General features: G+C 38.7%; 2 protein-coding genes and 1 pseudogene across 2 annotated transcripts; 2 read left to right on the plus strand and 1 right to left on the minus strand.

Annotated features, from left to right (window-relative positions):
- Positions 1–2258: 2258 nt before the first annotated feature.
- Positions 2259–3398, plus strand: LOC113745802 (transcription factor HES-5-like). The gene is made up of 2 exons (XM_027278853.1): positions 2259–2396; positions 2510–3398. The coding sequence occupies exons 1-2, from the start codon at positions 2274–2276 to the stop codon at positions 2906–2908; spliced, it is 522 nt and encodes a 173-aa protein (XP_027134654.1). The 5' UTR covers positions 2259–2273; the 3' UTR covers positions 2909–3398.
- A 5632-nt stretch (positions 3399–9030) lies between these two features.
- On the minus strand, positions 9031–9851 carry LOC109137294 (transcription factor HES-5). Its single transcript, XM_027278854.1, has 2 exons — positions 9738–9851; positions 9031–9624 (listed from the first exon to the last, which is right to left on the minus strand). Exons 1-2 carry the CDS (start codon positions 9798–9800, stop codon positions 9292–9294), a joined length of 396 nt encoding a protein of 131 aa, XP_027134655.1. The 5' UTR covers positions 9801–9851; the 3' UTR covers positions 9031–9291.
- A 9035-nt stretch (positions 9852–18886) lies between these two features.
- LOC109137632 (transcription factor HES-5-like) lies at positions 18887–23582 on the plus strand (annotated as a pseudogene).
- The last annotated feature ends 3016 nt before the right edge of the window (positions 23583–26598 follow it).

Genomic DNA, 26598 nt, shown 5'->3' on the forward strand with positions numbered 1-26598 from the left:
GATGTCAACATGAACGGAAACAAAAGTCTTGTTGTAAGGGTGCTCTGGTAGTTTGGCATCCATTAACAGAATGAAGAAAAGGGCTTATAATGAAGTAATGACCTGATAAACAAGTGGGGAAATGAAGTTGGCAAAAGTTAGAGAGTTGGGACAGAAAGAAATACAGAATAGAAGGAGAGAGAAAAAATCTTCCTCTGAAGTGTGCCAACTCCCTTTTGAGAATAGTCAGGTGCTGGTGGGGCTGAGGATGCTAATCACACAGAACTGTGACTCTGCCTCTCACAGCTTTCCCACACTCTGTCTATTGACAGAGCTCCCACTTAACAATAGACATGTGCCTTGTTAAATGCTAATTCATCCCCACACAAGCAGCTCCCAGCTCTCCCCTGAGGGTAAAGTTTGTTGTTTAGACACTCTTCAATTAGGAGAAGAGAGCGGGTGTAATAAACACAAACATTTTGACTGTGGATGTACCACAGACAACGAGACGACTAAGTGTAATAAACAAAATAATTATAAAGAGCTTTACTACCACATAAACCCACATTTAGCATTTATAAGCAGGATATACACAAAACATTTACAAATATTTATAACATGTAGTGTAATGTAGATATAAGGGACATTTTGAAGTGTTTATTAATGTACATAATTTGTCAACAACTATAACTTTATAATAACTTGTAACTTAAGCTTTTTAATATCATTACAACTGTATATTATCATATTATAATTCATTACCTTTTTATACAGCAGCCTCCATTTGTGGGTGTTCAAAGGAAGATTTATAATTGTTGACAAACACATAAATAAACACTTATATTTTATTTAGATTTGTTTCTGTCTGCGTTAAATGTTTTTATGCTGCTCATAAATGCTAAATAGGGGGATTTGTTGGCAACATGTTCTTTATTTGAAGGTTCAAAGCTATTCATTTTTGGTTTAAAACATGTTGTATATAATTCACATGCTTCATTAATGCTTCATTAAATAAAAATATGTTTTATCTATAAAAACAGACAAACAGTTAAAGAAAACTGATCTGATTGGATCATTCTGCATCATTGTATTTTAATGAAAAACGACAGATCACTAAATTCTCAGTGGGTAATTTAGAAATTTAAAAATATATATCAACATAAAAATATGATCTGAATGTGGTGTTTAGTGAGTAAAAAATGTCATTTAAAATTCAGTAGTAAAGACTCTCCCCCTCACAGACGTCTTTGTCTGGTCCGCCTCTATTGTCCCTCTGGGGCTCTGTGAGTGAGTTTTCCCTGCTTTCCCACACTCTGTCCATTCACTGCTTTCAAGAACAAAAGAAGTGTGTCTGGTTGCACATCACATTAATTATGGAGTCAGTTTACGAGTTTTGTCTCACTGCCTCTGAATGGAAATTCCTGTCATCAAGACTCGTCATTACCAGGCTTTTGTAAAATGTCTATAAGGAATGCAGACATGCTAAGGATTAATGAACATTGAAAAGCTCTTTTTTTTCTCCCTCCTTTACATTCAGATTGTTCCTCTGCATTCCACGCTGTTTATTTTGACGGGAAGCATGAAAGGGGGGTCCATTCTTGAATTGATCAGGTTCTAGGTAGGGTGCAATAAGACGCTGAACTTAAAGCTTACTTGTAGTAGCTGCAAACTTCATTTAACACATGATCTAATCATCTTCATCTAGCTGTTAATGAGGAGATTTGTGTTTGTAAACTGTTCCATTACTTCCAGGAGAGTATTACCTTCTTTAACATTATAACTCTTCACCTGCAGATTCAGCACCATTACTCGAACACTTGCATAAAAAATAAACCAAGCAAGCAAGATGAATACTGTTTGATACAATTAAGCTTACAGTATCAATAAGTTTGATGGGTTTGTGTTATATACAGAAATATTTAAGTTCAGTTTTAGAAAAATAAAAATACAACATCATCATCATCATCATCACTCTCCTACGTGTGTGATGGGATGATGAGCGTGTGCTCAGTCAAAGTCATTGATCCCAGCATCAGGCAGCAGATCTGCTCTCTCTACAGGGTCACCACTTTCCCAGATTCACACAGAGCTCTGTGAGTCTCTCTCCATCACCCCCCCAGTCCTCCACCTGTTCCCCTGAGATCTAACCATTGCCCTCACACCAATATAACCATTCGGCGTGTGTAATCCTTTATTGTGCCACCAAGCTCTCTGATTGGCTGAGACTGTGAGAAACTCTACTCAGACCAAGACCCACACATTCATATGGAGATGTGGGACTATAAATAGGAGGGATGAAGCCAGCAGAGAGCAGATTCTCTCTACAGAGACCTCTACAGCACAGAGATCCAGACATGGCACCTACAATCACTGCAGCTATGACCAAATCTCAGGAGCATCTGACTCTGACCCACAAGGTAAATTGAAGATTCAAGAAGATTTAAATATGGTTAATGAGAGGTTGTCTTTGTTCATGCTAACACTTTACTCCAGAATAAGTTGATTAATGACTTTGTTCTTCTCTCTGCAGCTCAGAAAGCCTCTGGTGGAGAAGTTACGCAGAGAGCGAATCAACAGCAGCATTGAGCAGCTCAAGTCTCTCCTGGGTCCAGAGTTCCTCAAACAGCAGCCAGACTCCAAGCTGGAGAAAGCAGACATCCTGGAGATGACAGTTTGTGTCCTGAGACGACTTCAGCAGCAACATCAAGCTGTGGACTCGGCAGCTGTTGATCAGGGCTACTCCAGGTGTGTCCAAGAGGTGAAACACTTCATGTCCAGGGAAGAGGTGAAGACCCAGTCCCAGAGAAGACTGCTGAACCACTTCAACAAGCTGCAGTCTTCCTCTGATGAGAACCTGAGAGAGGCTGACTTCTCTCCTCTGAGCAAAGAGAAGAGCCCAGTCAACAGCGCTGTCTGGAGGCCGTGGTAGATGCCCAAGGACTTGTAGAAAAGTGAAAGTATTGCATATGTTACTGCAACTTTTCACTTTTATTACCTTTTGTAAAGGTTCTGTGTTTCTGTGATATTTGCAGCCAGGTTGGCTTTTTTGTATTTCAAAGGTACTTTCTTCTGACTCTGTGAAGTTAACATTAATGTTCCCACTGGGAATGCCTATTGTCACTGACACTGACAACAATGTATGTACTTTTTCTCCGTTTAGGAGACACAGTTAATCATGTTGAACATGTTTCAGATTTATATGTGATATTCACATACATCTTTGTTGAAATGTCTTTTTTTGATAGATCTTTAGATATCTCAACTGTCTGCATTTTTAGCAGATTCATTTTGTGTATGAACAAATTTGTCAAAACACATGTGCTGCTTTATAACTCTGTGAGTGACAGCACCCATACCTTCAATGAAGGGAAAATGTCTCAGAATGAATGTATCTCTTCAAGCCAAGTGATGCGCATTAAAACAATCAAAAAAAACAAGAAGAAAACTTTGTTTGTCTCATTTTTATCAGCCCTCCTTCAAATTACTGGACTCATCTTACTGTATATGTATTTTGAAACAGAAAATAACAAAGGACATGCGTATAAATAACTTAAAGATGCAGAATATTGAGCCAACACAATCTCTCCTCACTTGTTCAGGGGGTGATTAGTCGGTTATATGACAGAGGTACTCTGATTGTACATTATGATGGAGTATGAGCCAGATAAAGTCAGTTCAACCCATTAGCTGTGACATTTACAGTGTCTCTAATCAAGTTAAATATAGTGTTGACTAACAGAAAAAACGTGTGTATCAGTAAGGTTTTAGGCCTTCATGAACCTCAAGAACAGCTTCAGCATACATTTGTCGGGTTGCTGTTAACTACATTGATGTAATGAATGCCAGTCTTCTAAACAATACTGCCTCATTTGATGTTTTGACAAGCTGTCTAGTACATAAGTTTCCCATAGAAGTTAAACTGGGCTGACATCTGCTGAATTCAAAAGCCATGCTATATGATTCACATTATTTTCATACTCATCATACCACTAAATGAACCTTGTGCAAGCATCTGGATTCGGTATGTTTGTCTACTGTTTTGTTGAGTTTTTTCCCTTAGATTATATCAGATTTAACTTTATTACAACTGCACAGAGTGAAGGTACGGAGAGAATGAAAAGTATTTAACATCTAACCAGAAGGGCAAAAAACAGTATGCAAAGTAATGTGGAGACTTTTATTCATCAACGTTAAGTTTACTCAGTGAAGAGAAAGTGCACAGGGGTCCAAGATGTCTTATGTTTGATCAAGGAGAATGGAGGACTTTCATGACATGAAGCCGTCTCATTTTTGAAGACGCTGTCCTCTCTGGCTCATCTATTACCAGAGTTTCACAACTACTCAGTGTCCCTGAATGGTCTTACTCAATGCATCTTCTGCATATTTTATTTGCCAACTGGTCATTGGTATACAAAAAAGCAATTATGTTTACCCTTAGTGGTCCAACATTGTTATTTGACTGTAGGGGCTTCTGTGTTATGTACGTATCTGTTGTGTATGGAGTGAGACAGCCCAATCCTTTGACCTCAGTTACCATAGTGATGATCAGGATGGCGCCTGCTTTCTTAAACACAAGCATACAGCTGCTCTGTATCTCAAGGAGAGAAGTCAGTGTCTCCCCAACGCTCTAAGATTTAAGACTTCTTCAGTGACCTCAGGACATGCTTGACCTTGTGTAACCCATATGTGGCATGCTGGAATACAAAATTCCCTGTGATTGAATTCTGAACTTTTTCTTTACTTTGAAGAACATATAAAAGTTTTCATGTTGTATTCTCCCCAGACTGGTTTAAATGAGGTGACATGAAAAGACTCTTAAATTTCTTACATATTTATTTTTCTTGAAATCTGAAACAAAATCAAAACAAATTTCAATCCACTTTGGATGAATAAAAACAAAAATGGGCAAATGAAACAACATATGCATACATGGCATACAGAAAATCATAACAAATCCCTTTTCAGAAGAAAGGTTGCTGTTCAAGAATACTATACATTTTACCTTGAAGCAAGGCAGTAAGACACTCTATGGAAACTGTAATCACGCAATATTAATAGCCTATACAGTATTTTCACAGGAAGAATAGGTGCTCTGTTGGGTTAAACTTTTAAGCAGATTTTACTGCAGTTAATTAATAGAAATGTTAAAACATTTCCTAAATATTTAAACATCAGTGACTATTTCCTGCATAGTCAAGAGACCTTTTTTTTCTTCTGTGGTCTATAACCATGAGGGTTATGAATCCCACAAATAGCAGCACAACAACTTAGAAACTGACTCTTCTTCTCAGTCAGTGATCTCCTCACATCTTCCTCAAAAACAAATGTTCTTCCCTCTGGCTACTGTTGAATCCAAAATGAAACCATATCACACGATAGTTCTGTAGATCGTAATGCAAATAATGCATTTCTGTAGATCACACATCACCAAACTGCAATATTGTTTTCGTGCAGTTTTAGTGATGTCTCGTAGTCCATTTCTTGTCGTCATTAAAAGCACAGTGGAGCCAGGTCTTCCTCTGCATCAGGAAACAGACGTAAAATGTCCCTTGAATATTTGGAGTAGCCGTTGTGTGACAGCAGTGCTTTTCTCAGGGTGAGGAAGGACTTTGTCTTCTCCAGGATCTCTGAAAGAGGGAGTCCATTCTGCAGATGTTCTCCAATCAGTGCCTTCAGTTTCTCCACTCCAGTGCAGCATTTCCTCTCCAGCATGTGGAGTTTACACCTGAGAGAAACAAAGCCACAACTTTTAGTAATACATTCATCAGTTTAGTCAAAGGAACCTAATGAAATAAGGACTAAAACAAGAGAGTTGGTTTGAGAAATGTAGCTTTTGCTTACCTAAAGAGCTCCTCCTTCACGGTGTCCTGAAGAGCGAGGTCTGCGTAGAGAGCCATTTCAAGTTTTTGCTTCGTGTGGTGGTTGAGTTCTGCTGCTGTTGCTGCTGCTGCTTCTGGCGAAGGTTCAGAAGACGTTTCTGTTGACATCTGCGTCTCTGTGCTCTGTATTTATGCTGCTCGCCCTGCGCTCTCTCTGCTTTTTAGCCAATCAGAAGGCTCACAGCTCGGGACAATAGAGTTAATTTAATGCCTGTCACATAGAACAGGTGGGATGCTTTATCTGTATGCCACAGATCAATGAGGTCAGTGGGAAAATGTTTTTCCTGAAGTGGACACGGGAAAATTTTTCCACCTAGCAAAGACCCTTTAATGACACTAATGTAGGCCTGTGAAATTAAAATAAAACAACATATTAATTTACACTTTACCAGTTAAACTAAATACATTGTCTCATCAGCAAATACTCATTTATATACAACATAGACATATTATGGACAAGACAGCTGTAATACTTCAAGAAATACTGCTACCATCCTTTTATTTCATGAGTTGAACGGACAGTGCAGGCTCTTCTTTGCTTTTTATTTTACTTGACAACAAACATTTAAATATCTCTGTGAATAAAACATTAATCAAACCACAAAAAAATTTAACCAAATATATATATATATATATAAGCAGAAATAATGTTTTAAAGTTTTATTTTCTGACTCTGTGTGTCTCAGCAGTGAGTTACAGCCGAACCAGATGGCTCATCTGTGAAGTGGCTTTCTGCCTGAGAACCGTCCCGAGGCTTTGTGAGAGCAGACACACTTCTATTGTGTGTGCAGCTGAGCAGGCTGCATACAGAAGTGTGGGAAGCCGTGTGTCGCTGTGGCTCCCAGCTCCAGAGAGAGAGGAGGGCGTGTGACCAGGGCACGTTCAGGCTTGTGCAGGGAGCTGTGGGAGCTCAGAGGAGGGGAACTGGGAAACCTGAGCCGCCCCACTTTCACACACATACACAGACAGCAGATAGACACACAGACAGATGGAGGGAAGATAAGCAGGAAGGTAAATCCACCTATAGAATAATGAACAAATGGCAAGCGGACAAAAAGTCTCTCAAAAGTGCATCAAAGGGATTAAGGAAAGGTATGATTCTGCTTGGAAAAACAATAATCTTACAAATAACGGCTCTGAAGGGATATTGAAATTCTGAGCTCTTTAGGTGTCTGCCAGGAATTACAAACACATCAATCACAGACTTCACTTATTGTACTAGTGGTTGTCAGTCAATCAAATGCACTTTTCTGATTCTGAGCCAAAGACCCCCTACCAACACTTAATAAAAACATAACCAACAAAGGGACAGTCTGAATAACTTTGAACAGCATTTTTAGTGAACCTTCGGCTTTAACTAATGGCTACTATAGGCCTACGCTACTGACTAAAAAAAAGGTTCTTTAAATAACTTGCTAATTAATGGTTCTTTGAAGAGTCCAAGAGTTTGCAGATTCCAAAAATGTGGCAAAACTATAGCATCAGCATGAAGAACCGCTTTAGGTTCTAACTCAAACCTTTATTAAGTGTGTATTGGCATGATTATCATGTGAATAATATTGCCAAAGCATTATAGATGTATATACAGTATAATTATATGAGAAACAATAAAAAAAATCATTAAGGAAAATAAAATAAATAAATAAATAAAATGAACAGGATTATAGCAGAAAATGTGTTTATGTATGTGTCGCATGTCCACTGTATATCAAATAATTAATGTTTGGTAATAACCTAAAAGAATTAACAACAGTATAGAAATATGGTCATACATAGTATTCATTGTGATACAGAATATATCAAATCTGTAAATGGAAAGGCATCAAAAGGAGTGAGCTGTCAGGAGACCAGCTGTCATGTCTTATGCTGACTGTTTCTCAGGCTGTCACATACGTTGATATATCTTGCTTCATCTATGCTGATGACACTATTTTATCCTATAAGTTGCGTGTATCAAAATCTTTTTCTGAATTTTCATTTAAAACATTTTTTAAAGATGTTTTTCTGGCTTTTTCAAACTATTTTTGATAGAGACAGCTGAAGAGTGACAGGAATGTGAGGAGAGAGATGGGGAATGACATGTATCAAAGGGCCGCAGGTCGGATTCGAACCAGCGGATGCCCTGCAAACTGAGCTAATCAACACCCCAGATCAAGGACTTTTCTAATATCTTCATGAGCACTACACTGTAGCAGGAAATGTTGCTCTGTCTCGACCTGTCTGTGCAGACAGAGCTGACACAGCCTGTATTCTACAGGCAGTCAGGTCTCTGTGGCCAAACTGTGATCACTGACAGTGTACATAAATCCTTTCTCAGTTTCGGACCAGTTACCCTGGTTAATGCTAATTTTTATTGATGGTTCATGATCTTGAGATGGTTAACTGGACATATTTGTCATGTTAATTGGTAATTTTAATATTTTATTTTTACTATTACTATTGGTAACTACATTTATTTAATGTGCTATAAGTTTATATAAATAAGGCAACACTGTCAAAGATAGGTCAAAAACATGTTACCTGTCTATTATATCCCTTTATCCTAAACAGGTGTTGTGAAAAGAATGGGTGGAGTTGGTGGTCTTATAGAGACTGTATTGTAATGGGGTCAATATGTATGAACACTGTGTATATGAGTGATATACATTGTGAAACGGGAATCAAATGGGAACTGAGCTGAGAAAATGCATTATTTAAACATTATTAAAAGACTATGAAACAAATGGGAGGACATCAATTTATAAATGACAGTGTTTGTTTATTTGAAAAGACACAGTGAGACAAATAAAAGCTCAGACTTGAGATGAGCCAACATCACAACAACTTGAAGATTTATCTCTACACAACATACTCATATACGAAACAGCTGTCTTTATAAAAGACAAAAAATCTCCTCATGAATAGGTTCAAAATTAGTTAAAAACTGACCTTAAAACAGATCAGAATGTTCTAATCACAAAGTAATGACAACAGGTTAATAACCTTAAATTTTCATTAAAGAAACCTTGGCAGTCACATATAATTGTGACAGGATGATATTAAACAAACCTTTCAGAATAAAAGGAAAAAACATTTAGATCTTACAACAGATCAGTTTTGAGTAATCAGAGAGATTAAAGTGAGAAAAGATAACAAATGTTACCATAGCATATACTACCAATACATGAAGTACAGTGAGGTATAATAATAATTGCAGATGCAATCAGATTTAGTTCATGCAACATGCATGACAAGATGTTCTCTTTCTTAACTTGAAAGATATTGTTGCTGTCATTTCCTCAGGAAATGTCATCTTCACAAAGACAAACACAAAATACAGCCTTCTGTACATACAGAAGAACAAGTCCATCAAACTTGAAAGAATTCAGTTCAGTAATCTTTGACCAATATGGTCATCTGAGTTTGTCAGGTAGTAACTCCAGTCTGTAGGTGTCTACCACGGCCTCCAGGGGGCGCTGTTGACTGGACTCTTGTCTTTGGTGATGCTGGTCTGGACTGTGGAGCTCAGAGGAGAGAAGTCAGCCTCTCTCAGGTTCTCATCAGAGGAAGACTGCAGCTTGTTGAAGTGGTTCAGCAGTCTTCTCTGCTGTTGATGCTGCTGCTGCAGTCGTCTCAGGACACAAACTGTCATCTCCAGGATGTCTGCTTTCTCCAGCTTGGAGTCTGGCTGCTGTTTGAGGAACTCTGGACCCAGGAGAGACTTGAGCTGCTCAATGCTGCTGTTGATTCGCTCTCTGCGTAACTTCTCCACCAGAGGCTTTCTGAGCTGCAGAGAGAAGAACAAAGTCATTAATCAACTTATTCTGGAGTAAAGTGTTAGCATGAACAAAGACAACCTCTCATTAACCATATTTAAATCTTCTTGAATCTTCAATTTACCTTGTGGGTCAGAGTCAGATGCTCCTGAGATTTGGTCATAGCTGCAGTGATTGTAGGTGCCATGTCTGGATCTCTGTGCTGTAGAGGTCTCTGTAGAGAGAATCTGCTCTCTGCTGGCTTCATCCCTCCTATTTATAGTCCCACATCTCCATATGAATGTGTGGGTCTTGGTCTGGCTGGAGTTTCTCACAGTTTGTAGCCAATCAGAGAGCTTGGTAATACAATCAGGCATGTGGAGCAGCAGCACGTTGAATGCTGTTATTGCCTGAGGGACAATGGTTAAATCTCAGGGGAACAGATGGAGGACTGGGGGGGTTATGGAGGGAGACTCACAGAGCTCTGTGTGAATCTGGGAAAGTGGTGACCCTGTAGAGAGAGCAGATCTGCTGCCTGATGCTGGGATCAATGACTTTGACTGAGCACACGCTCATCATCCCATCACACACGTGGAAGAGTGATAATGATTTTATATTTAAATTTTCTCATTTTCCTAATTTTTTCTAAACCTGAACATTTATATATTTCTGTATAGAATCTATTAAACTTAGCACACACTGAGCACACTAATCAATCCCATTTCACATGTGGGGGAAAACATTTATTTTGTAATATAGTTATGAATTACATATATGAGAAAATACCAAATAATAATACCAAAACTTTGTGGATTTTTCTTTTATTTTTTGCCATTTTGCTACAAGATTTTAGTACCCTATAAGGTTAGACAACAGTATGATGCCCATTGAAGCACACTCAGGCAGCTGTCCAGATGTAGAGTCTTTTGACACGTGCCTTGTAGTCGGTGTGAGTAACAAGTAGAGCTCAGTTTCCCACACTGACTCCCTGTATGGTCAATGAACCACAAAGGGACTTCAGTGACAGATGCTGGCTGTGTGTTGTTATAGAAACAGAGCCTGACATCACCAGCCATCTGGAGGGAAAGGACGCCATTGGCTGGCTCTGACACTTTGTAAAACTTCAAAGTTTGGTGAAAAAAGTGTCACCAAAATAATTTGATATCTCATTTTCATTTTCCAATCACATTTTGAACCTCCAGTCATAATCATACCTCTTTACTGATCATCAGTTAGATAAAAACTTCAGGTCTTCTCATGAGGGTGGGAGGTTACTTTGGCAGGGGAGCAGCTGTTTCCTGAAGTGTGCCAAATCTCTTTGGAGAATTACTCGGCTGCTGGTGGGATGGATGTCATTCACACACTGCCCTCCAGAGCTTTCCCACACTTTCATTAGCAGAAAACACGCATGTGCCTCTCTACAAATGAACCTTTCAAGAATCCTAAGCACATGTAGTGAGTGGCGCCAAAAGTAGAGGGTGGGACCTCCTCAAAAAATAATTACACATTTACTAGTACAGACCACACCATCAACAAGATATGTGTAAATTATTATTATTAACAAAACAAAAGAGTGTGAGTGAAGCTTGAGCTTTTGTACTTTGTAGGCAAAACGTGTGTGTATATACTTTGCGTTGTTTATTTGTTGAGATCACACATGTTTTGTAGATCACCTTCACTTCCAGTACTTAGCACAGGGGGTGTGGTTGTGGTTTCACCTTATTTTTTACCTGTGCACTTGGTGGCAGGAGTTTGGACAAAGAGGGTGACTGGCTCTGGTGTTTTCTGTTGACCATCTCACTATTTATTATCAAGTTTCACTGTGTCTCATCATTCATATAATATAGCTTCATCTAGTTTAGTTGGTTATGTTATACCACTTTCAGTTTTTGTTACCATTTTGGTTAATAAACATCATAAAGTTACAACAATGACCGTGGAGTTTCTTTGGATTGATATGTGTCACAGTAGGAGCCAACTCAGCCTCTTAGCTGCCGTTTTAATGAAAAGTTGCAGCTACATACTTCTTCGGCCTTTTGCTGTCTTGTGGGGAACCTTTGGTGGGAACCCCCCTCGGGACCCTATAGAGAGTAGGAATAAAAGGGAGCCATGGGAGAAAGAAAAAGGGTGGGGAGTGCAAAAGATAATAGTGAAAGAGGAGGAGTGGGTGAGAGAAGGGTATTTATAGGAATGTTGGAAATGGCAGTTGGGGTGTGGTCCTGCTCTGGAAAATCTGCTAATAGCTTCAGTTAAAGTAAAAATGTGTGTACATAAACAATATGTGAAAATTAAAATGAACTAATTCACAACTTAGAGATATAATTAGTTCATTAATATTTTTAAAAGGTTGAAATCTCAAGTTTGTGCGCTGGGTCGGGGTCTGAACATCAGGGTGGTACCTTCCAAGACAGACACCAATTTTGTCCACTAAGATCATAAATAATGTGATGTGAAGTAGATAAGGATTGCACCTACCGCCAAAATAAAGATAGATGACTATGGTTAAAACTAACGTTAGAGGACATTTTTAAAACTTATTGTGTCTCAGATTTTATAACATTTATAACATGGTCTCGATTAGGTTAGACAGTTTAACAACTGAGGAAACATTACAGGAGGTGAATGTAACAAGTGAAGAAATTCAGCCACAGAGAAACACCGCAATGCTTAACGGTGAACGGTTAACATTAGTTCAGTGTCGTCTGCCAGTAACTTTACAGCAAGTGACTCTGCTGGGACTCCTACAACCATACAGGTGATTTTTATGGATCAGCAAACTAAACCAAGTCTACCCAAACTCTTTACCATCTCTGTTTAAACAAAAGGAGGAAACACAGACTTTATTTAAACCGTTATCTGACGAAGATTTCCTGCTGAACCTGCTCAACAAACAGGCCCACAATAGGAAGGTGACCTAGCTAATCTTTGAGAGAAACCAAACTGACAGTTGTCTTGACTTCAATTCAAGTTTAAGCAGTGAGTAACTGTTAGTCAAAGCATTTTTGTTTGTTTGTTTTGTTAAAAATAGTACCTAACTGTGCTATCTGTCAAAATGTGGCTGTTTCTGGTGTTGAATAATGGATGCAGCTTAGCTTTACCTCATGAGACAGTTAGCTATGTGATGGGACTACACGTAGTCCAGGTACAAGTAGGCTGGTATTTTATTTATTATTATTTAATATGTTAATTCTGGTTTGTTCTCAATGTCCTTTATTTTTTAGTGGTCTAAGTAGTTTTCTGTTTCAGCTAAAAGCCAGAGTATTAGAGATTGTAAATGCAGGTAACATGGCATGAAATAAACCAGATTGTTATGTTTGAACATGTATAAGAGGTTAATCCACATCGTGTAACTGGCAGAAGCACCTGCTAAAAATATTGTCTCTCACTAGTTTAAACTGTATAAGTGTGAAAAAGGTTTTAAGTCACTGAGGCACTGTTACAATCAAATGTGTGATTTAAAACAGGTCGGGTTTTAAAAACCAGGCTCCCTTTTAATCTCTTAGTCCCTTCAGGTCAAAGGTCTGGATCTATTGTCCCACAGGGCTCTGTGAGTGAGTTTGCTCTGGTTTCCCACACTCTGTCCTTTCACTGCTTTCACTGGAGGAACAATAGAAGTGTGTCTTATTATGCATCTCATTAGAAACAATGTCTGACCTCTTTAAAGGGAGAAATGGTTTTACATTGAAATACTCACGTTTGATAAGATGTTGTGTCAAACTTTTTTAAAATGTAAACTTTTTCTGACTTTACTTACTGCAAATGAACAGAGTTATCTAACTTGTAAAATCTGAATGAAACAACACATTTACTGTACTTAAGTGTACAGTAAACTGGTATGTTCAGAATAGACAAATATGGCGGAGACATTTAATCTTTCTTTGTTATTCAAAGGTGGAATTGATATTAGAGACATATGTCAATTAAATAAGAAAAAAAACAATAAAACAGATTTGGAAAATCTCTGTTTCATCATCATAAAGAGAGGAACTGTGAGGAAAAATAATGACAACATGTTGAGCAGGTAGTGTTTGTTTATTCAACAAGGCACATTGAGCCACACAAAGTATGAAAGCTCCAACTAGAGGTGATGATACATCACAACAACAACAACTTGTAGATTTCTACAAGACACACTGTACTCAGAGAGAGTAAAGGAACAACTGTCTTTATGAAAGACAAACAGTTTACAATGTTTGAGGACACAGTACTCACTGTCCTTTGAGAGTTTCTTCACAAGTGGATCAAAATATTTGATCTTTGTGAACAAACCAAAAAACAATAAAAACTGACCTCAGAACAGGTCACATTGTTCTTAACAATGATTAAATTCAAACGGATTTGAGTTCAAAATAATATTGTCACTGTAAAAATGTGACAGTGTGACATTAAACAAACCTTTAACATTAAAAGGATAAACATATTGATCTCAAACAGATCATTTTTCAGTAATCACATAACACATAAAGTGAGAAAAGTTCATGATGACAAAATTAAGATCAAATTGATCATTACTAATCAAGAGGTAACAAATACACCATTGCATTATATTCTATCAATACATGATGCTCATTGAATAATAAAAGTGTCACAGGAAAATTGTGACATGAAGCAAAACTTTTAGAAAAAAGTAAAAACATTGGATCTTACACAGATCATTTTTGAGTAATCAGAGGATTAAAGTGAGGTAAAGTCCTTATGACAAAATGTCCATAAAAAGGCAGTTAAAGTTTTTTGATCAGTGTGATCAATAACAATCAAAAAGATAACAAATGTTACCATAGCATTACTACCAATACATGAGTACAGTGAGGTATAATAATAATTGCAGATGCAATCAGATTTGTTTCATGCAACATGCTGCAAGATGTTTCTCTTTCTTAACTTGAAAGATATTGTTGCTGTCATTTCCTCAGGAAATGTCATCTTCACAAAAGACCAACACAAAATACAGCCTTCTGTCATACAGAAGAACAAGTCCATCCAACTTGAAAGAATCAGTTCAGTAATCTTTGACCAATATGATCACTCTGAGTTTGCCAGGTAGTAACTCCAGTCTGTAGGTGTCTACCACGCCTCCAGGTGGCGATGTTGACTGCCTTGTCTTTGGTGATGCTGGTCTGGACTGTGGAGCTCAGAGGAGTGAAGTCAGCCTCTCTCAGGTTCTCATCAGAGGAAGACTGCAGCTTGTTGAAGTGGTTCAGGCAGTCTTCTCTGCTGTTGATGCTGCTGCTGCAGTCGTCTCAGGACACCAAACTGTCATCTCCAGGATGTCTGCTTTCCCAGCTTGGAGTCTGGCCTGCTGTTTGAGGAACTCTGGACCAGGAGAGACTTGAGTGCCTCAATGCTGCTGTTGATTCGCTCTTCTGTAACCTTCTCCACCAGAGGCTTTCTGACGCCAGAGAGAAGAACAAAGTCATTAAAAACTATTCTGGAGTAAAGTGTTAGCATGAACAAAGACAAACTCTCATTAACCATATTTAAATCTTCTTGAATCTTCAATTTACCTTGTGGGTCAGAGTCAGATGCTCCTGAGATTTGATCATAGCTGCAGTGATTGTAGGTGCCATGTCTGGAATCTTGTGCTGTAGAGGTCTCTGTAGAGAGAATCTGCTCTCTGCTGGCTTCCCCTCCTATTTATAGTCCCACATCTCCATATGAATGTGTGGTCTTGGTCTGAGTAGAGTTTCTCACAGTCTCAGCCATCGAGAGAGCTTGGTGCACAATAAAGGATGTACACAGCCGAATGGTTATTGGTGTGAGGGCAATGGTTAGATCTTCAGGGGAACAGGTGGAGGACTGGGGGGGTATGGGAGGGAACTCAAGAGCTCTTTTTGTTCTGGGAAAGTGGTGACCCTGTAGAGAGAGCAGATCTGCTGCCTGATGCTGGGATCAATGACTTTGACTGAGCACACGCTCATCATCCCATCACACACGTGGGAGAGTGACAGTTAGTTGCATACGTGGCAAAAATGTTTGCATAACCTTCTCAGTTCATTTGCGCATCATTTTAGTGTAACCATATAATGCAATGGTGATATTTGTTACCTCTTGATTCGTAATGATGATTTTGAATTTAATTGTCCTTTTTATGGACATTTGTCATCATGGACTTCTCTCACTTATGTGATTATTGAAAAATTGATCTGTTTAAGATCAATATGTTTATTCCTTTTCATGTTAAGTTTGTTAATGTCACATTGTCACAGTTTTACCGTGACAATATCATTTTTACTCAAATCCATTTGAATTTTAATGATTGTTACGAACAATGTGACCTGTTTTTAAGTCAGTTTTTATGTTTTTTGTTTTTGTTCACCAAAGGTCAAATATTTTGATCCACTTGTGAAAGAAACTCTCAAGGACAGTGGAGTACTGTGTCCTCAACTAATTGTAAACTGTTTGTTTTATCAAGACGTTGTTCCTTCACTCCTCTGAGTACAGTGTGTCTTGTAGACAATCTACAAGTTGTTGTTGTTGTGATGTAATTCCTCACCTCTAGTTGGAGCTTTCCTACTGTGTTGGCTCCATTGGCCTTGGTTGAACATAAACAAACACTGAAGCGAAAACTTTGTGTTCTCATGTATTATGTGTCACAGTTACCCTTTTACTTATGATGAAAGAAGACTTTTCTATATTTATTTGGTCTTTAATTCACGTGATAGAAAGTACGAAAGAAGCAGGAATTATTTCTCTACGTCCACTGAACCTTTCTTAATTGAAAATATGAACATGACACATTTTGTTTACATAATGTTTCAGAGTGCTGTCTAGGGGTTTCAGAACTGACGACTGACAAAACCAACTCGAGGGAGAAAAACACCCTGAAAAGATGTTGTTAAAAGGGCACGCACATGATGAGCCGGATGATGGTGCACCAAGTGTTGCAGCTGACCAGCAGGGGGCCAAAGCAGCCGAGAAACCCTCTGCGTTGCGAGACGTTGGATCCAATCTGTGACGTCTTTGGTCATCAACTAACATCAGAGATGAAAAATGGATGGAAAAAAGATGTCAAAACCCTTCCAAGAACAGAGAAGGAGAAAGTATGCAGCACCCAGTTTACACAGATCCAAGCATAATCAGAGAACTGATTGATTAATATAGAGCATCAACTTGAGGATGTGATGGCATCAATGAGGAAGGGACCCCTGGGTGAGGGCCAGTCAACAGCCAGCAGGGTGTGAACTACCACCACAGAGAGCTACCACATGTTACAGGGACCCCACGTTGATCCTTTTATGGTTACCACTGAAACATAAAACTTACAAACATTTGAAAAAATGGCCACTCTCTATCGTTGGCCAAAAGAGCGTGGGGCTAACCACCTCATTCCTCTGCTCCGTTTAAATCACAACTGTGCATAAGTCTCATGGACTTTGCATATTCTGAAGATTTGACAAAGTCAAAGAATGAATTGTGGCTGATATGAAATCCACAAGCAGAACACCTAGACGACAGTTCTGTTATTGGACGTCAATCAGGTTGAAATCCCACTTGAACTGTATGTGTGTCTCGAAGCACCGTTTAACTGGATGGGTCGGACCCAAACCCTCCACAGGACAGACCATTTGTGACTTGTGATTTAGAGCCAGTTTAGGATGTTGAGCCCAGAGCTGGAGGTATGGATCCGTGAAAGGACTGGTAGATGGCAGAAGAAGCTTACTGTTTGATTGTAACCATGTCAGCCCGAACTGGGAACAGAAGGAGACCCCTTTGACCCCACTCAGGCAACTGACACTATGTATAAATCTAACCATAGTTAATTTGGTTAATTCCTTTTAAAATAATTGACTATAAATGTTACTTCACTCTGTTAATGTTCGTGATTCAACTCTATCGATAAAAGAAATGCAGAAAATTGTTACATTTTAAAGACACTTTTTTTGCATCAGTAATTTTGGAATAGTGTCAATTACCAGGTTGTTATGTTTTAGTGTAAAAAGGTTTAAAGTTCACCATTCACTCTTTAAAGATGTCAAACTTGTTTCTGATGAGATTGCAAAATCAGGCACACTCTATTGTTCCTCTATTAAAATCAGTGTGAAAGGACAAGATTGGGAAAAACCAGAGGAAACTCACTCACAGAGCTCCTGTGGGACATCGATCCCGACCCTCTACCCTTGGCGCCACTCACTGCATGTGCCTCAAGTCCATTGTCGAAAGGCACGTGCTATTTTGCTACATGGTCAGATGTGTGGGAAAGCTTCGGAGCGGCAGAGTTAGGTGTGAATGACATCCATCCACCCGCAGCCGAGTTTAATCTCCAAAGGGATTGGCACACTTCAGGGAAAACCAGCTGCTTCCCACCCTCATGAGAAGCCGCTGAAATCTTTATCCAAGTGATGGTCAGTACAGAGATGTGATTATGACTGGAGGTTCAAGTGCCTGATGATGATTGAAAACGTAAAATTTGAGACAACAAATAATTTCAAGAAAATTTAAGACAAACTTTTGATCCAAACTTTGACGTTTTACAAAGTTGTCCGCGCCCGCCAATGGGTCCTTTCCCTCCAGATGGCTTGTGATGTCAGGGCTCTGTTTCTATAACAACACACAGCCAGCCATCTTTTTTTTTGTCACTGAAGTCCTTTGTGGTTCATTGCCCTACAGGGAGTCAGTGTGGGGAAACTGAGCTCTTACTTGTTTACTCACCCCGACTACCAAGGCCCGTGTCAAAAGATCTCTACTCGAGACAGCTGCCTGATCATTGTTTTTTATTTGAGTTTATTTTAAAGTGCCTCAAAGAAACATCACACTGTTCTCTAACTGTTCTTTGCAGTTCTGAGGATGTAGGACTTTGAAAACAATAAATTCTGAAAAATCAATAAAAGAACAGAGGGACAACCCTTACTGCATTTGTAAGATTTTACCCACAAATAAAAACCCGGGGGTTTTTTTTTTTTTCTTTTCAAAACCTAATTTCTAGGCTCTGTTTCTATCATGCATTGTATTGCATTTGTTGAACCATAAACGGTGAGTGTGTGCTCAGTCAAAGTCATTTATCCCCGCATTCAGGCAGCAGATCTGCTCTCTCTACAGGGTCACCACTTTCCCAGAATTCACAAGAGCTTGTGAGTCTCTCTCCAGTCACCCCCCCAGTCCTCCACCTGTTCCCCGGCGATCTAACCATTGTCCTCACACCAATATCACCAATTTCGGCGTTTGTAACCTTATGTGCCACCAAGCTCTTGATTGCTGAGACTGTGAGAAACTCCCAGCCAGACCTAAAGGCCAAGACCCACACATTCATATGGAGATGTGGGACTTATAAATAGGAGGGATGAGCCAGCAGAGCGCATGATTCTCTCTACAGAGGACCTCTACAGGAGATCCAGGGACATGCACCTACCATCACTTGCAGCTCTGACCAATCTCAGGAGGCCTCTGACTCTGACCCACAAGGTTAAATGAAGATTCAAGGACGATTTAAATATGCGTTAATGAGAGGTTGCTTTGTTTCATGCTTAACACTTTATCCCGAATAAAATTGATTAATGAATTGTTCTTCTCTTGCAGCCTTCAGAAAGGCCTTCTGGTGGAGAAGTTACAGCCAGAGAGGACCTCAACAGAGCATGCGCAAGCTCAAGTCTCTCCTGGGTCCAGAGGCTTACTCAAACAGCAGCCAGACTCCAAGCTGGAGAAAGAAAGCAGACATCCTGGAGATGACAGTTTGTGTCCTGAGACAACTGCAGAAGCAGCACACAACAGCGAGAAGACTGCTGAACCATTCAACACGCTGCAGTCTTCTTCTGATGAGACACCTGTGAGCGAGGCTGACTTCTTCCTCTGAGCTCCACAGTCAGACCCGCGTCCACAAAGACAAGGGTCCAGTCAACAGCGCCCCCTGGAGGCCGTGGTAGACACTACAGATGGCGTTAATACCTGACCAACTCAGATGATCAATTGTCAAAGATTATGAACTGACTCTCTTTTCACGTTTGATGGATTGTTCTTCTGTATGTACCGACGGCTTGTATTTTGTGTTAGTCTTGTGAAGATGGGACATTTCCTGAGGAAATGACAGCCAAAACAATCTCTTTCAGTTTCAGAAAGAGTCCCCTCTTTCCTGCATGTTGCATGAACCAAATTGATTGCATTGCCATTATTATTATACCTTCACTGTACTCATGTATTGGTAGTCTATGCTATTGGTAACATTTGTTATCTTTTTATTGTTATTGATTTCACCACTGATCAAAAAAACTTTTTTAACTGTTCCTTTTTTATGGACATTTTGTCATCATGGACTTTACCTCACTTTTAACCTCTCTGATTACTCAAAAACCTGATTTGGTCAGATCCAAAAAGAATTATAATTGCACTGGTTGCTATTTCGTTACCTCTTGATTAGTAAATGATCATTTGGATCATAATGTCTTTTTCTGGACATTTTGTCATCATGACTTTTTCTCACTTTATGTGATTATTGAAAAATGATCTGTTTCAGATTCAATATGTTTATCCTTTCATGTTTTTTAAAAAGGTTTGTTTTAATGTCACACTGTCACCGTTTTCAGTGACAATATTCATTTTTAACTCAAAAATTCATTTGAATTTAATAATTGTTAAGAACAATGTGACCTGTTTTAAGGTCAGTTTTTAAGTTTTTTGTTTTTGTTCCCAAAGGTCCAAATATTTTACTCCACTTGTGAAGAAAACTCCAATGACAGTGAAGTACTGTGTCCTTAAATATTGTAAACTGTTTTGTCTTTCATAAAGACAGTTGTTTCCTTTACCTCTCTGAGTACAGTGTGTCTTGTATAAATCTACAAGTTGTTGTTGTCCTGGATGTATCATCACCTCTAGTTGGAGCTTTCATACTTTGTGTGGCTCTTGTGCCTTGTTGAATAAACAAACACTGCAAACTGTGAAAACTTTGTGTTTGTTAATCCTGTCATTTGTGTCTAGTTACCCTCTTAATATGATGAGGAGAATTCTACATTGAATATTCATTTTTTTGCTAAATTGATCGGAACAACTTCATAATTGTTCAAAACCCATGTGACAAATCAAGATTGACCTTCAGCTCATACAATAATTCAGTAATGCAGATTTTATCATTAACCTTGGTCAGTGTAAAACTATTCATTGATTTTCAACAATCAATTGAACCTTTTGAAAATGACAAAAATATCAAGTGAAAATATGTTTTCCTAACGTGTTATAAACTAAGCATAATATTGACTTTATTCATATCAGAAATGTTACATTATGTATAGGAAATGTTAACATGTTATGTTAATCTTTTGATGTGCCAGTGACTCGGCGTCATCCAAAACCGATCAGAAAAGGTTTAGATTTTCAAGCACGTTTTGCCATCATATATGAATTTCCGTGTTTTTAATTGTAAACTGCTTTAAAGTTAACATTACCTCACTTTAGAGGAGGTTCAGACATTGTTTCTATGAGGATGCACATAAGACACACTTCCATGTTCTTCCAGTGAAAGCAGTTGTGCAAAGGAAAAAAGGCGTGTGTGGAAACCAGCAGGAAAACTCACTCACAAGCCCTGTGGAACATAGCCAGCCCCTTTGGCCTGACGGGACAGAGACTAAAATGGACCTTGCTCTTAAACTGAATCCTCCTGAACTCAGGCTTCCTACATGAGATTCATTTCAAAACTCCTATTCCAGAATACATTTCAGACTTCTCGGTTGTTTATCAAAACATATTTGAACATGTGAATATAAATACTAGATGTTATTAAGTGAAATATTAAAAAACAAAACAAAAAACACACAACGTTACACATTGTTTTGCATTCTGACTAGTATGTTCACTGTTTTTATGACTTACCGGTTTGATTTACTTCCCCAGAAACGATGATCCATTTCCATATGGAAAATAATCCTGCATTAATCGAAATGTGCTTTTATCATTTGCTAAATTGATTCGGATGAGCTGTGTTTTTGAACTGTAAAAAACACCTCCCTGTGTTTTAAAATGAGAGTGCTCAAATGTATATTTGGGATTGCGGCACATGCCTTCATGTCTGTCCAATGGACAGAGTGTGGGAAAAACTCTGCGATAGAGTTTAACCTGTTACATCTTCAACCACACCCGCAGCAGGACGATTCCTAAAGGGATTTGGCACCATTTCAGGAAACAGCTGCCCTCAGCCTCCCACCCTCATCTACTGATTTTTTACTCCTCCGTTACTGATATAAACCTAATTAAACATTAGATTATCAAAATGTACAAAGATGATTGAAACTTTACCTCTTAAATTAATTTGTAAAGCAGCTGAGCTGATTCATTCTGAGGAAAACATTTAGATTTAATTTCAAACTTTACAACCAGTCAGAACCAGCAATGGCGTCTTTCCCTCCAGATGGTTGGTGACTTTCAGGCTCTGTTTTTACAAAACACACCACACGTTCCACTATCAGTCACAAAGCTTCCATTCAAAGTCCTTTTGTTGGTTCATTGCCCCAGCATTCAGTGAGTCAGTGTGGGAGGAAACTGCGAGCAACTTTCTACCCACACTGACCCAAGACACGCGTCAGAAGACCAGAGCTCCATTGGACAGCAACGTTGATTATTGTTCTCAAGTTCTATTAAAATAACTTTGAAATACAAAACATGCATCACAATATTTCAAACCTCAGAGAACTGACTTACTACAAAAGTGTTTAAATTTATTTTATGTTTAGAAAAAGTATTTGTAACGAATGAACGTTGTAACTAAAAGTGGAGGTGGATGATAAAGGGTATGCAGTACAATTCATGAGCTTTTGGTTATGAGACAAAAGATTATTTACTTTATACCTAGTATCTATTTCACTCATCTTAATGAAGTTACATTTAGTTTGGAAACTGACCCCCTCAAACCCATCCTCCCACATTGTAACACAAATTCTTGTTTTTTCTGGATTGCATTATAGCATAAGACGAGTCAATTGTTGTACAACCCTAGATGTAGAATGATTAATAAACAAACCTTAAAACCTTGATGTTATGCTGAACGTTTTCCTAAAATGCAATCAATTGTCAGTTTGCCACTTCAGTCCAAGGTCATTTGATCCAGCATAGGACAGCAGATCTGCCTCTCTCTACAGGGGTCACCACTTTCCCAAGATTCCAACAGAGCTCTGTGAGTCGCTGTACATCACCCCCGAAGTCCTCCACCTTGTTTCCCCTGATATCTACCTATTATTGTCCCCTCAGGCAATTCAGCTGCTGCTGTTGCACATTTGCTGATTGTCTCATGAAGCTCTCTGATTGGCTGAGACTGTGAGAAAACTTACTCAGACCAAGACCCCCAACACATTCATATGGAGATGTGGGACTATAAAATAGGAGGGATGAAGGCCAGCAGAGAGGGCAGATTCTCTCTACAGCGACCCTCTCCAGCACAGAGATCCAGACATTGGCACCTAAATACACTGCCGGCTCTGACCAAATCTCAGGACAGCATCTGACTCTGACCCACAAGTAAATTTAAGATCAAAGAAGATTTAAATATGGTTTTAATGAGAGGGTTGTCTTGTTCATGCATACACACTTTCTTTACTCCAGGAATATAAGTAATAATGATTTATTCTTCTTCTGCAGATCCGGGAAGCCTCTGTGGAGAAGTTACGCAGAGAGCGAATCCAACAGCAGCATTGAGCAGCCACGTCTCCCTCGGGTCCAGATTTTTCCTCAAACAGCAGCCAGACTCCCAAGCTGAGAAATCAGACATCCTGGAGATGAACGTTTGTGTCCTGAGACGGACCTGCAGCAGCAGACAGCAGAATCAAGCTGTGGACTGGCAGTTGTGCTCAGGGATACTCCAGGCTGTGTCCAAGGGTGAAACGCTTTTCATGTCCAGGGAATGAGTTTGAAACCCGAGTTCAAAAGCGACGCCTCCTGAACCACTTCAAGAAGTCTTGCAGTCTTCCCTGCTGATAACCTGAGAGAGTGGACTGACTTCTCTCCTCTGAGCTCCACAGTCCAGACAGCATCACCAAAACAAGAGTCCAGTCAACAGCGCCCCTGGAGGCCGTGGTAGACCCCTACAGGACTGAAGTACTACCTGACAAACTCCCGATGCTCATATTGTTCAAAGATTACTGAAACTGAATTCTTTCAAGTTTGATGACTTGTTCTCTGTATGTACAGCAGGCTGTCTTTGTGTTTGTCTTTGTCGCAAGATGCCATTTCCTGAGCGAAATGACCGCAAACAATATCTTTCAAGTTAGAAAGAGAACATCTTGTCATTGCCTGTTGCATGAACCAAATCTGATTGCATCTGCAATTATTATCCTACCTCACTGTTACTTCCATGCTTGGTAGTCTATGCTATGGTAACATTTGTTATCTTTTGTTGTATTTGATTCACACTGCATCAAAAAACTTTAACTGTCCTTTTTATGGCATTTTGTCATAATGGGACTTTACCTCACTTTAATCTCTTGATTACTCAAAAAACTGGATCTGTTGTAAGCTCCAATAAGCTCCAAATGTTTTTACTTTTTTTCTAAAAGTTTTTCTTCATGTCACAATTTTCCTGTGACACTTTTTTATTATTCAGTGCCTCTTATTGATAGAATATAATGCAATGGTGATATTTGTTACCTCTTGATTCGTAATGATCGATTTGATCTTAATTGTCCCTTTTTATGGACAATTTTTGTTCATCATGGCCTTTTTCTCACTTTTATGTGATTACTGAAAACTGATCTGTTAGACATTGTGTTCTCCTTTTAATGTTAACGGTGTGTTAATGTCAACACTGTCACAGTTTTACGTGACAATATCATTTTTTTGAACTCAATTCATTTGAAATGTAAGAATTGTTAAGACCAATGTGACCTGTTTTAAGGTTCAGTTTTTATCGTTTTTTGCGTTTGTTCACAAAACGTCAAATATTTTGATCCACTGTGAAGAAACTTCAAAGGGACAGTGAGTACCTGTTCCTCAAACATGTAAATGTTTTTGTCTTAATTAAAGACAGTGTTCCTTACTCTCTCTGAGTAACAGTGTTTTGCCTGTTAGAATCTACAAGTTGTTGTTGTTGTGATGTATCATCCCCTCTAGCTGGAGTTTAATATTTGTGTGGGGCCTCATTGTTCATTGATGAAATAAACAAAACACTGCAAGCTGATGTGAAAAACTTTTGTGTTCTCATGTTATTTGGTCATAGTTACCCTCTTAATTATATGAGAGAATTTCTACATTAATATTCATTTTTTTTTTTTACTAAATTGATATAGACAACTTTCATCATTGTTCCAACCATTGATTGCCACCAATAAAGATGGAAATTCAGCTCATACAATACTTCAGTTCATGCAGAATTAAAAAAACTGGTCGTTAAAAACTATTCTTGATCGTCAACAATCAATTGTTGAACTTTGAAATTTTTGGACAAATATCAAGATGAAATATGTTTTCCTTAAAGTCGTATGAAACTAAAGCATAAGTATTTAGTTTATTAATATCAGAAATGTTACGTTGCGGTTATGTCATAGAAATGTTACATGTTATGTTTTAATCTGTTGATGTGCAGTCACTCGGGGTCATCAACCGGGATCAGAAAAGGTAGATTTCAAAGAACCGTTTTGACTCCTTATTATAATTTCAGTTTGTTTTGATGGTTAAAATGTTTAAAGTTAACCTTACTCACTTTAAAGAGGTCGACATTTTTCTAATGAGATGGCATAATAAGACACACTTCCATTGTTCCTCCCCAGTTGAAAGCGTAGTGAAAGGAAGGACAGTGTGGGAAACCAGAGGGGAAACTTCATCTCACAGAGCCCTGTGGGACAATAGATCCAGTACCTTTGGCCCTTTGAAGGGACCAGAGGAGACCTAAAAGGACTCTTGCTCCTTAAACTGAATCCTCCTGAAACTCAGGCTTCCTCATGAGATTTCCTTCAAAAACCTCCTTTTCCAAATCACATTTTCCAGACTTCTCGGTTTGATTTATCAAAAACATCTTTGAACATGGCATCTAAATAGCTAGATGTTTATTAAGTGAAGACATTTTTTTTTTTTTAACCAACGGTTAAACATGGTTACATTCTGAACTTTATATATCTCACTGTTTTATGATTAACAGTCTGATTTACTTACCCAGAAAAGATGATCCATCACATCATGGAACGAATCCTGCATCATCGAAATGGTTGTGATTTATTCATTTGTAAATTGATTCTGGATGCGCTGTGAACGTAAAAAGCCTTCATGTGTTCAAATGAGTGAGTGCTCAAATGTATATTGGATTTGAGGCACATGCCTTCATGTCTGTCAATGGACAGCGTGTGGGAAAACTCTGGAGACAGGAGTTTTAACCTGATTAGCCTCTTCAACCACACAGCCGCAGGACGCTTCTCCCAAAAGCGGATTTGGCACCAATCAGTGAAACAGCTGCCTCAGTCTCCCACCCCATCTATGAATTTTTTTATCCATTACTGATATAACGACCTCAATATTTAAACATTAAGATTATAAAAAATGTACAAAGATGATTGAAAACTTGCCTAAATAATTTGTCAAATCGTGAGCTGATTCATTATGAGACCAACATTTAAATAATTTCAACTTTACCAAACGTCAGAACCAGCCATGGCGTTCTTTCCCTCCAGATGGTTGGTGACGTTCGGCCTCTCGTTTCTACTTACAACACACGTCCCTATCAGTCACAAAAGCCTCAATCAAAGTCCTTTTGTTGTTCATTGACCACCGCATTCAGGGAAGTCAGTGGGGAGCAAACTGAGAGCAACTTTTCTACTCACACTGACCACAAGACACGAGTCCGGACAGGTACATCGGGACAAGCCAAAGTGATGATTGTGCTAGTTCTAGTAAAATAACTTGGAAATACAAAAACATTGCATCACAATATTTAAAAAACCCTGAAAGAATTGCCTTCCTTATGTGAATTCATTTCATATTAAAAGGAAAGTTCAAATCACAATAAATAAAAATTGTAACTGCAAGGACACGTGACATGTCACTTCATTTTTTTAGTTTTTGTTAGCATGAAATCATCTAGGAAATAAATCAGTTTTCACGGCTAAATT

Source organism: Larimichthys crocea, chromosome VI (genome assembly GCF_000972845.2).
Source record: "Larimichthys crocea isolate SSNF chromosome VI, L_crocea_2.0, whole genome shotgun sequence".
Classification (NCBI taxonomy): Eukaryota; Metazoa; Chordata; class Actinopteri; family Sciaenidae; genus Larimichthys; species Larimichthys crocea.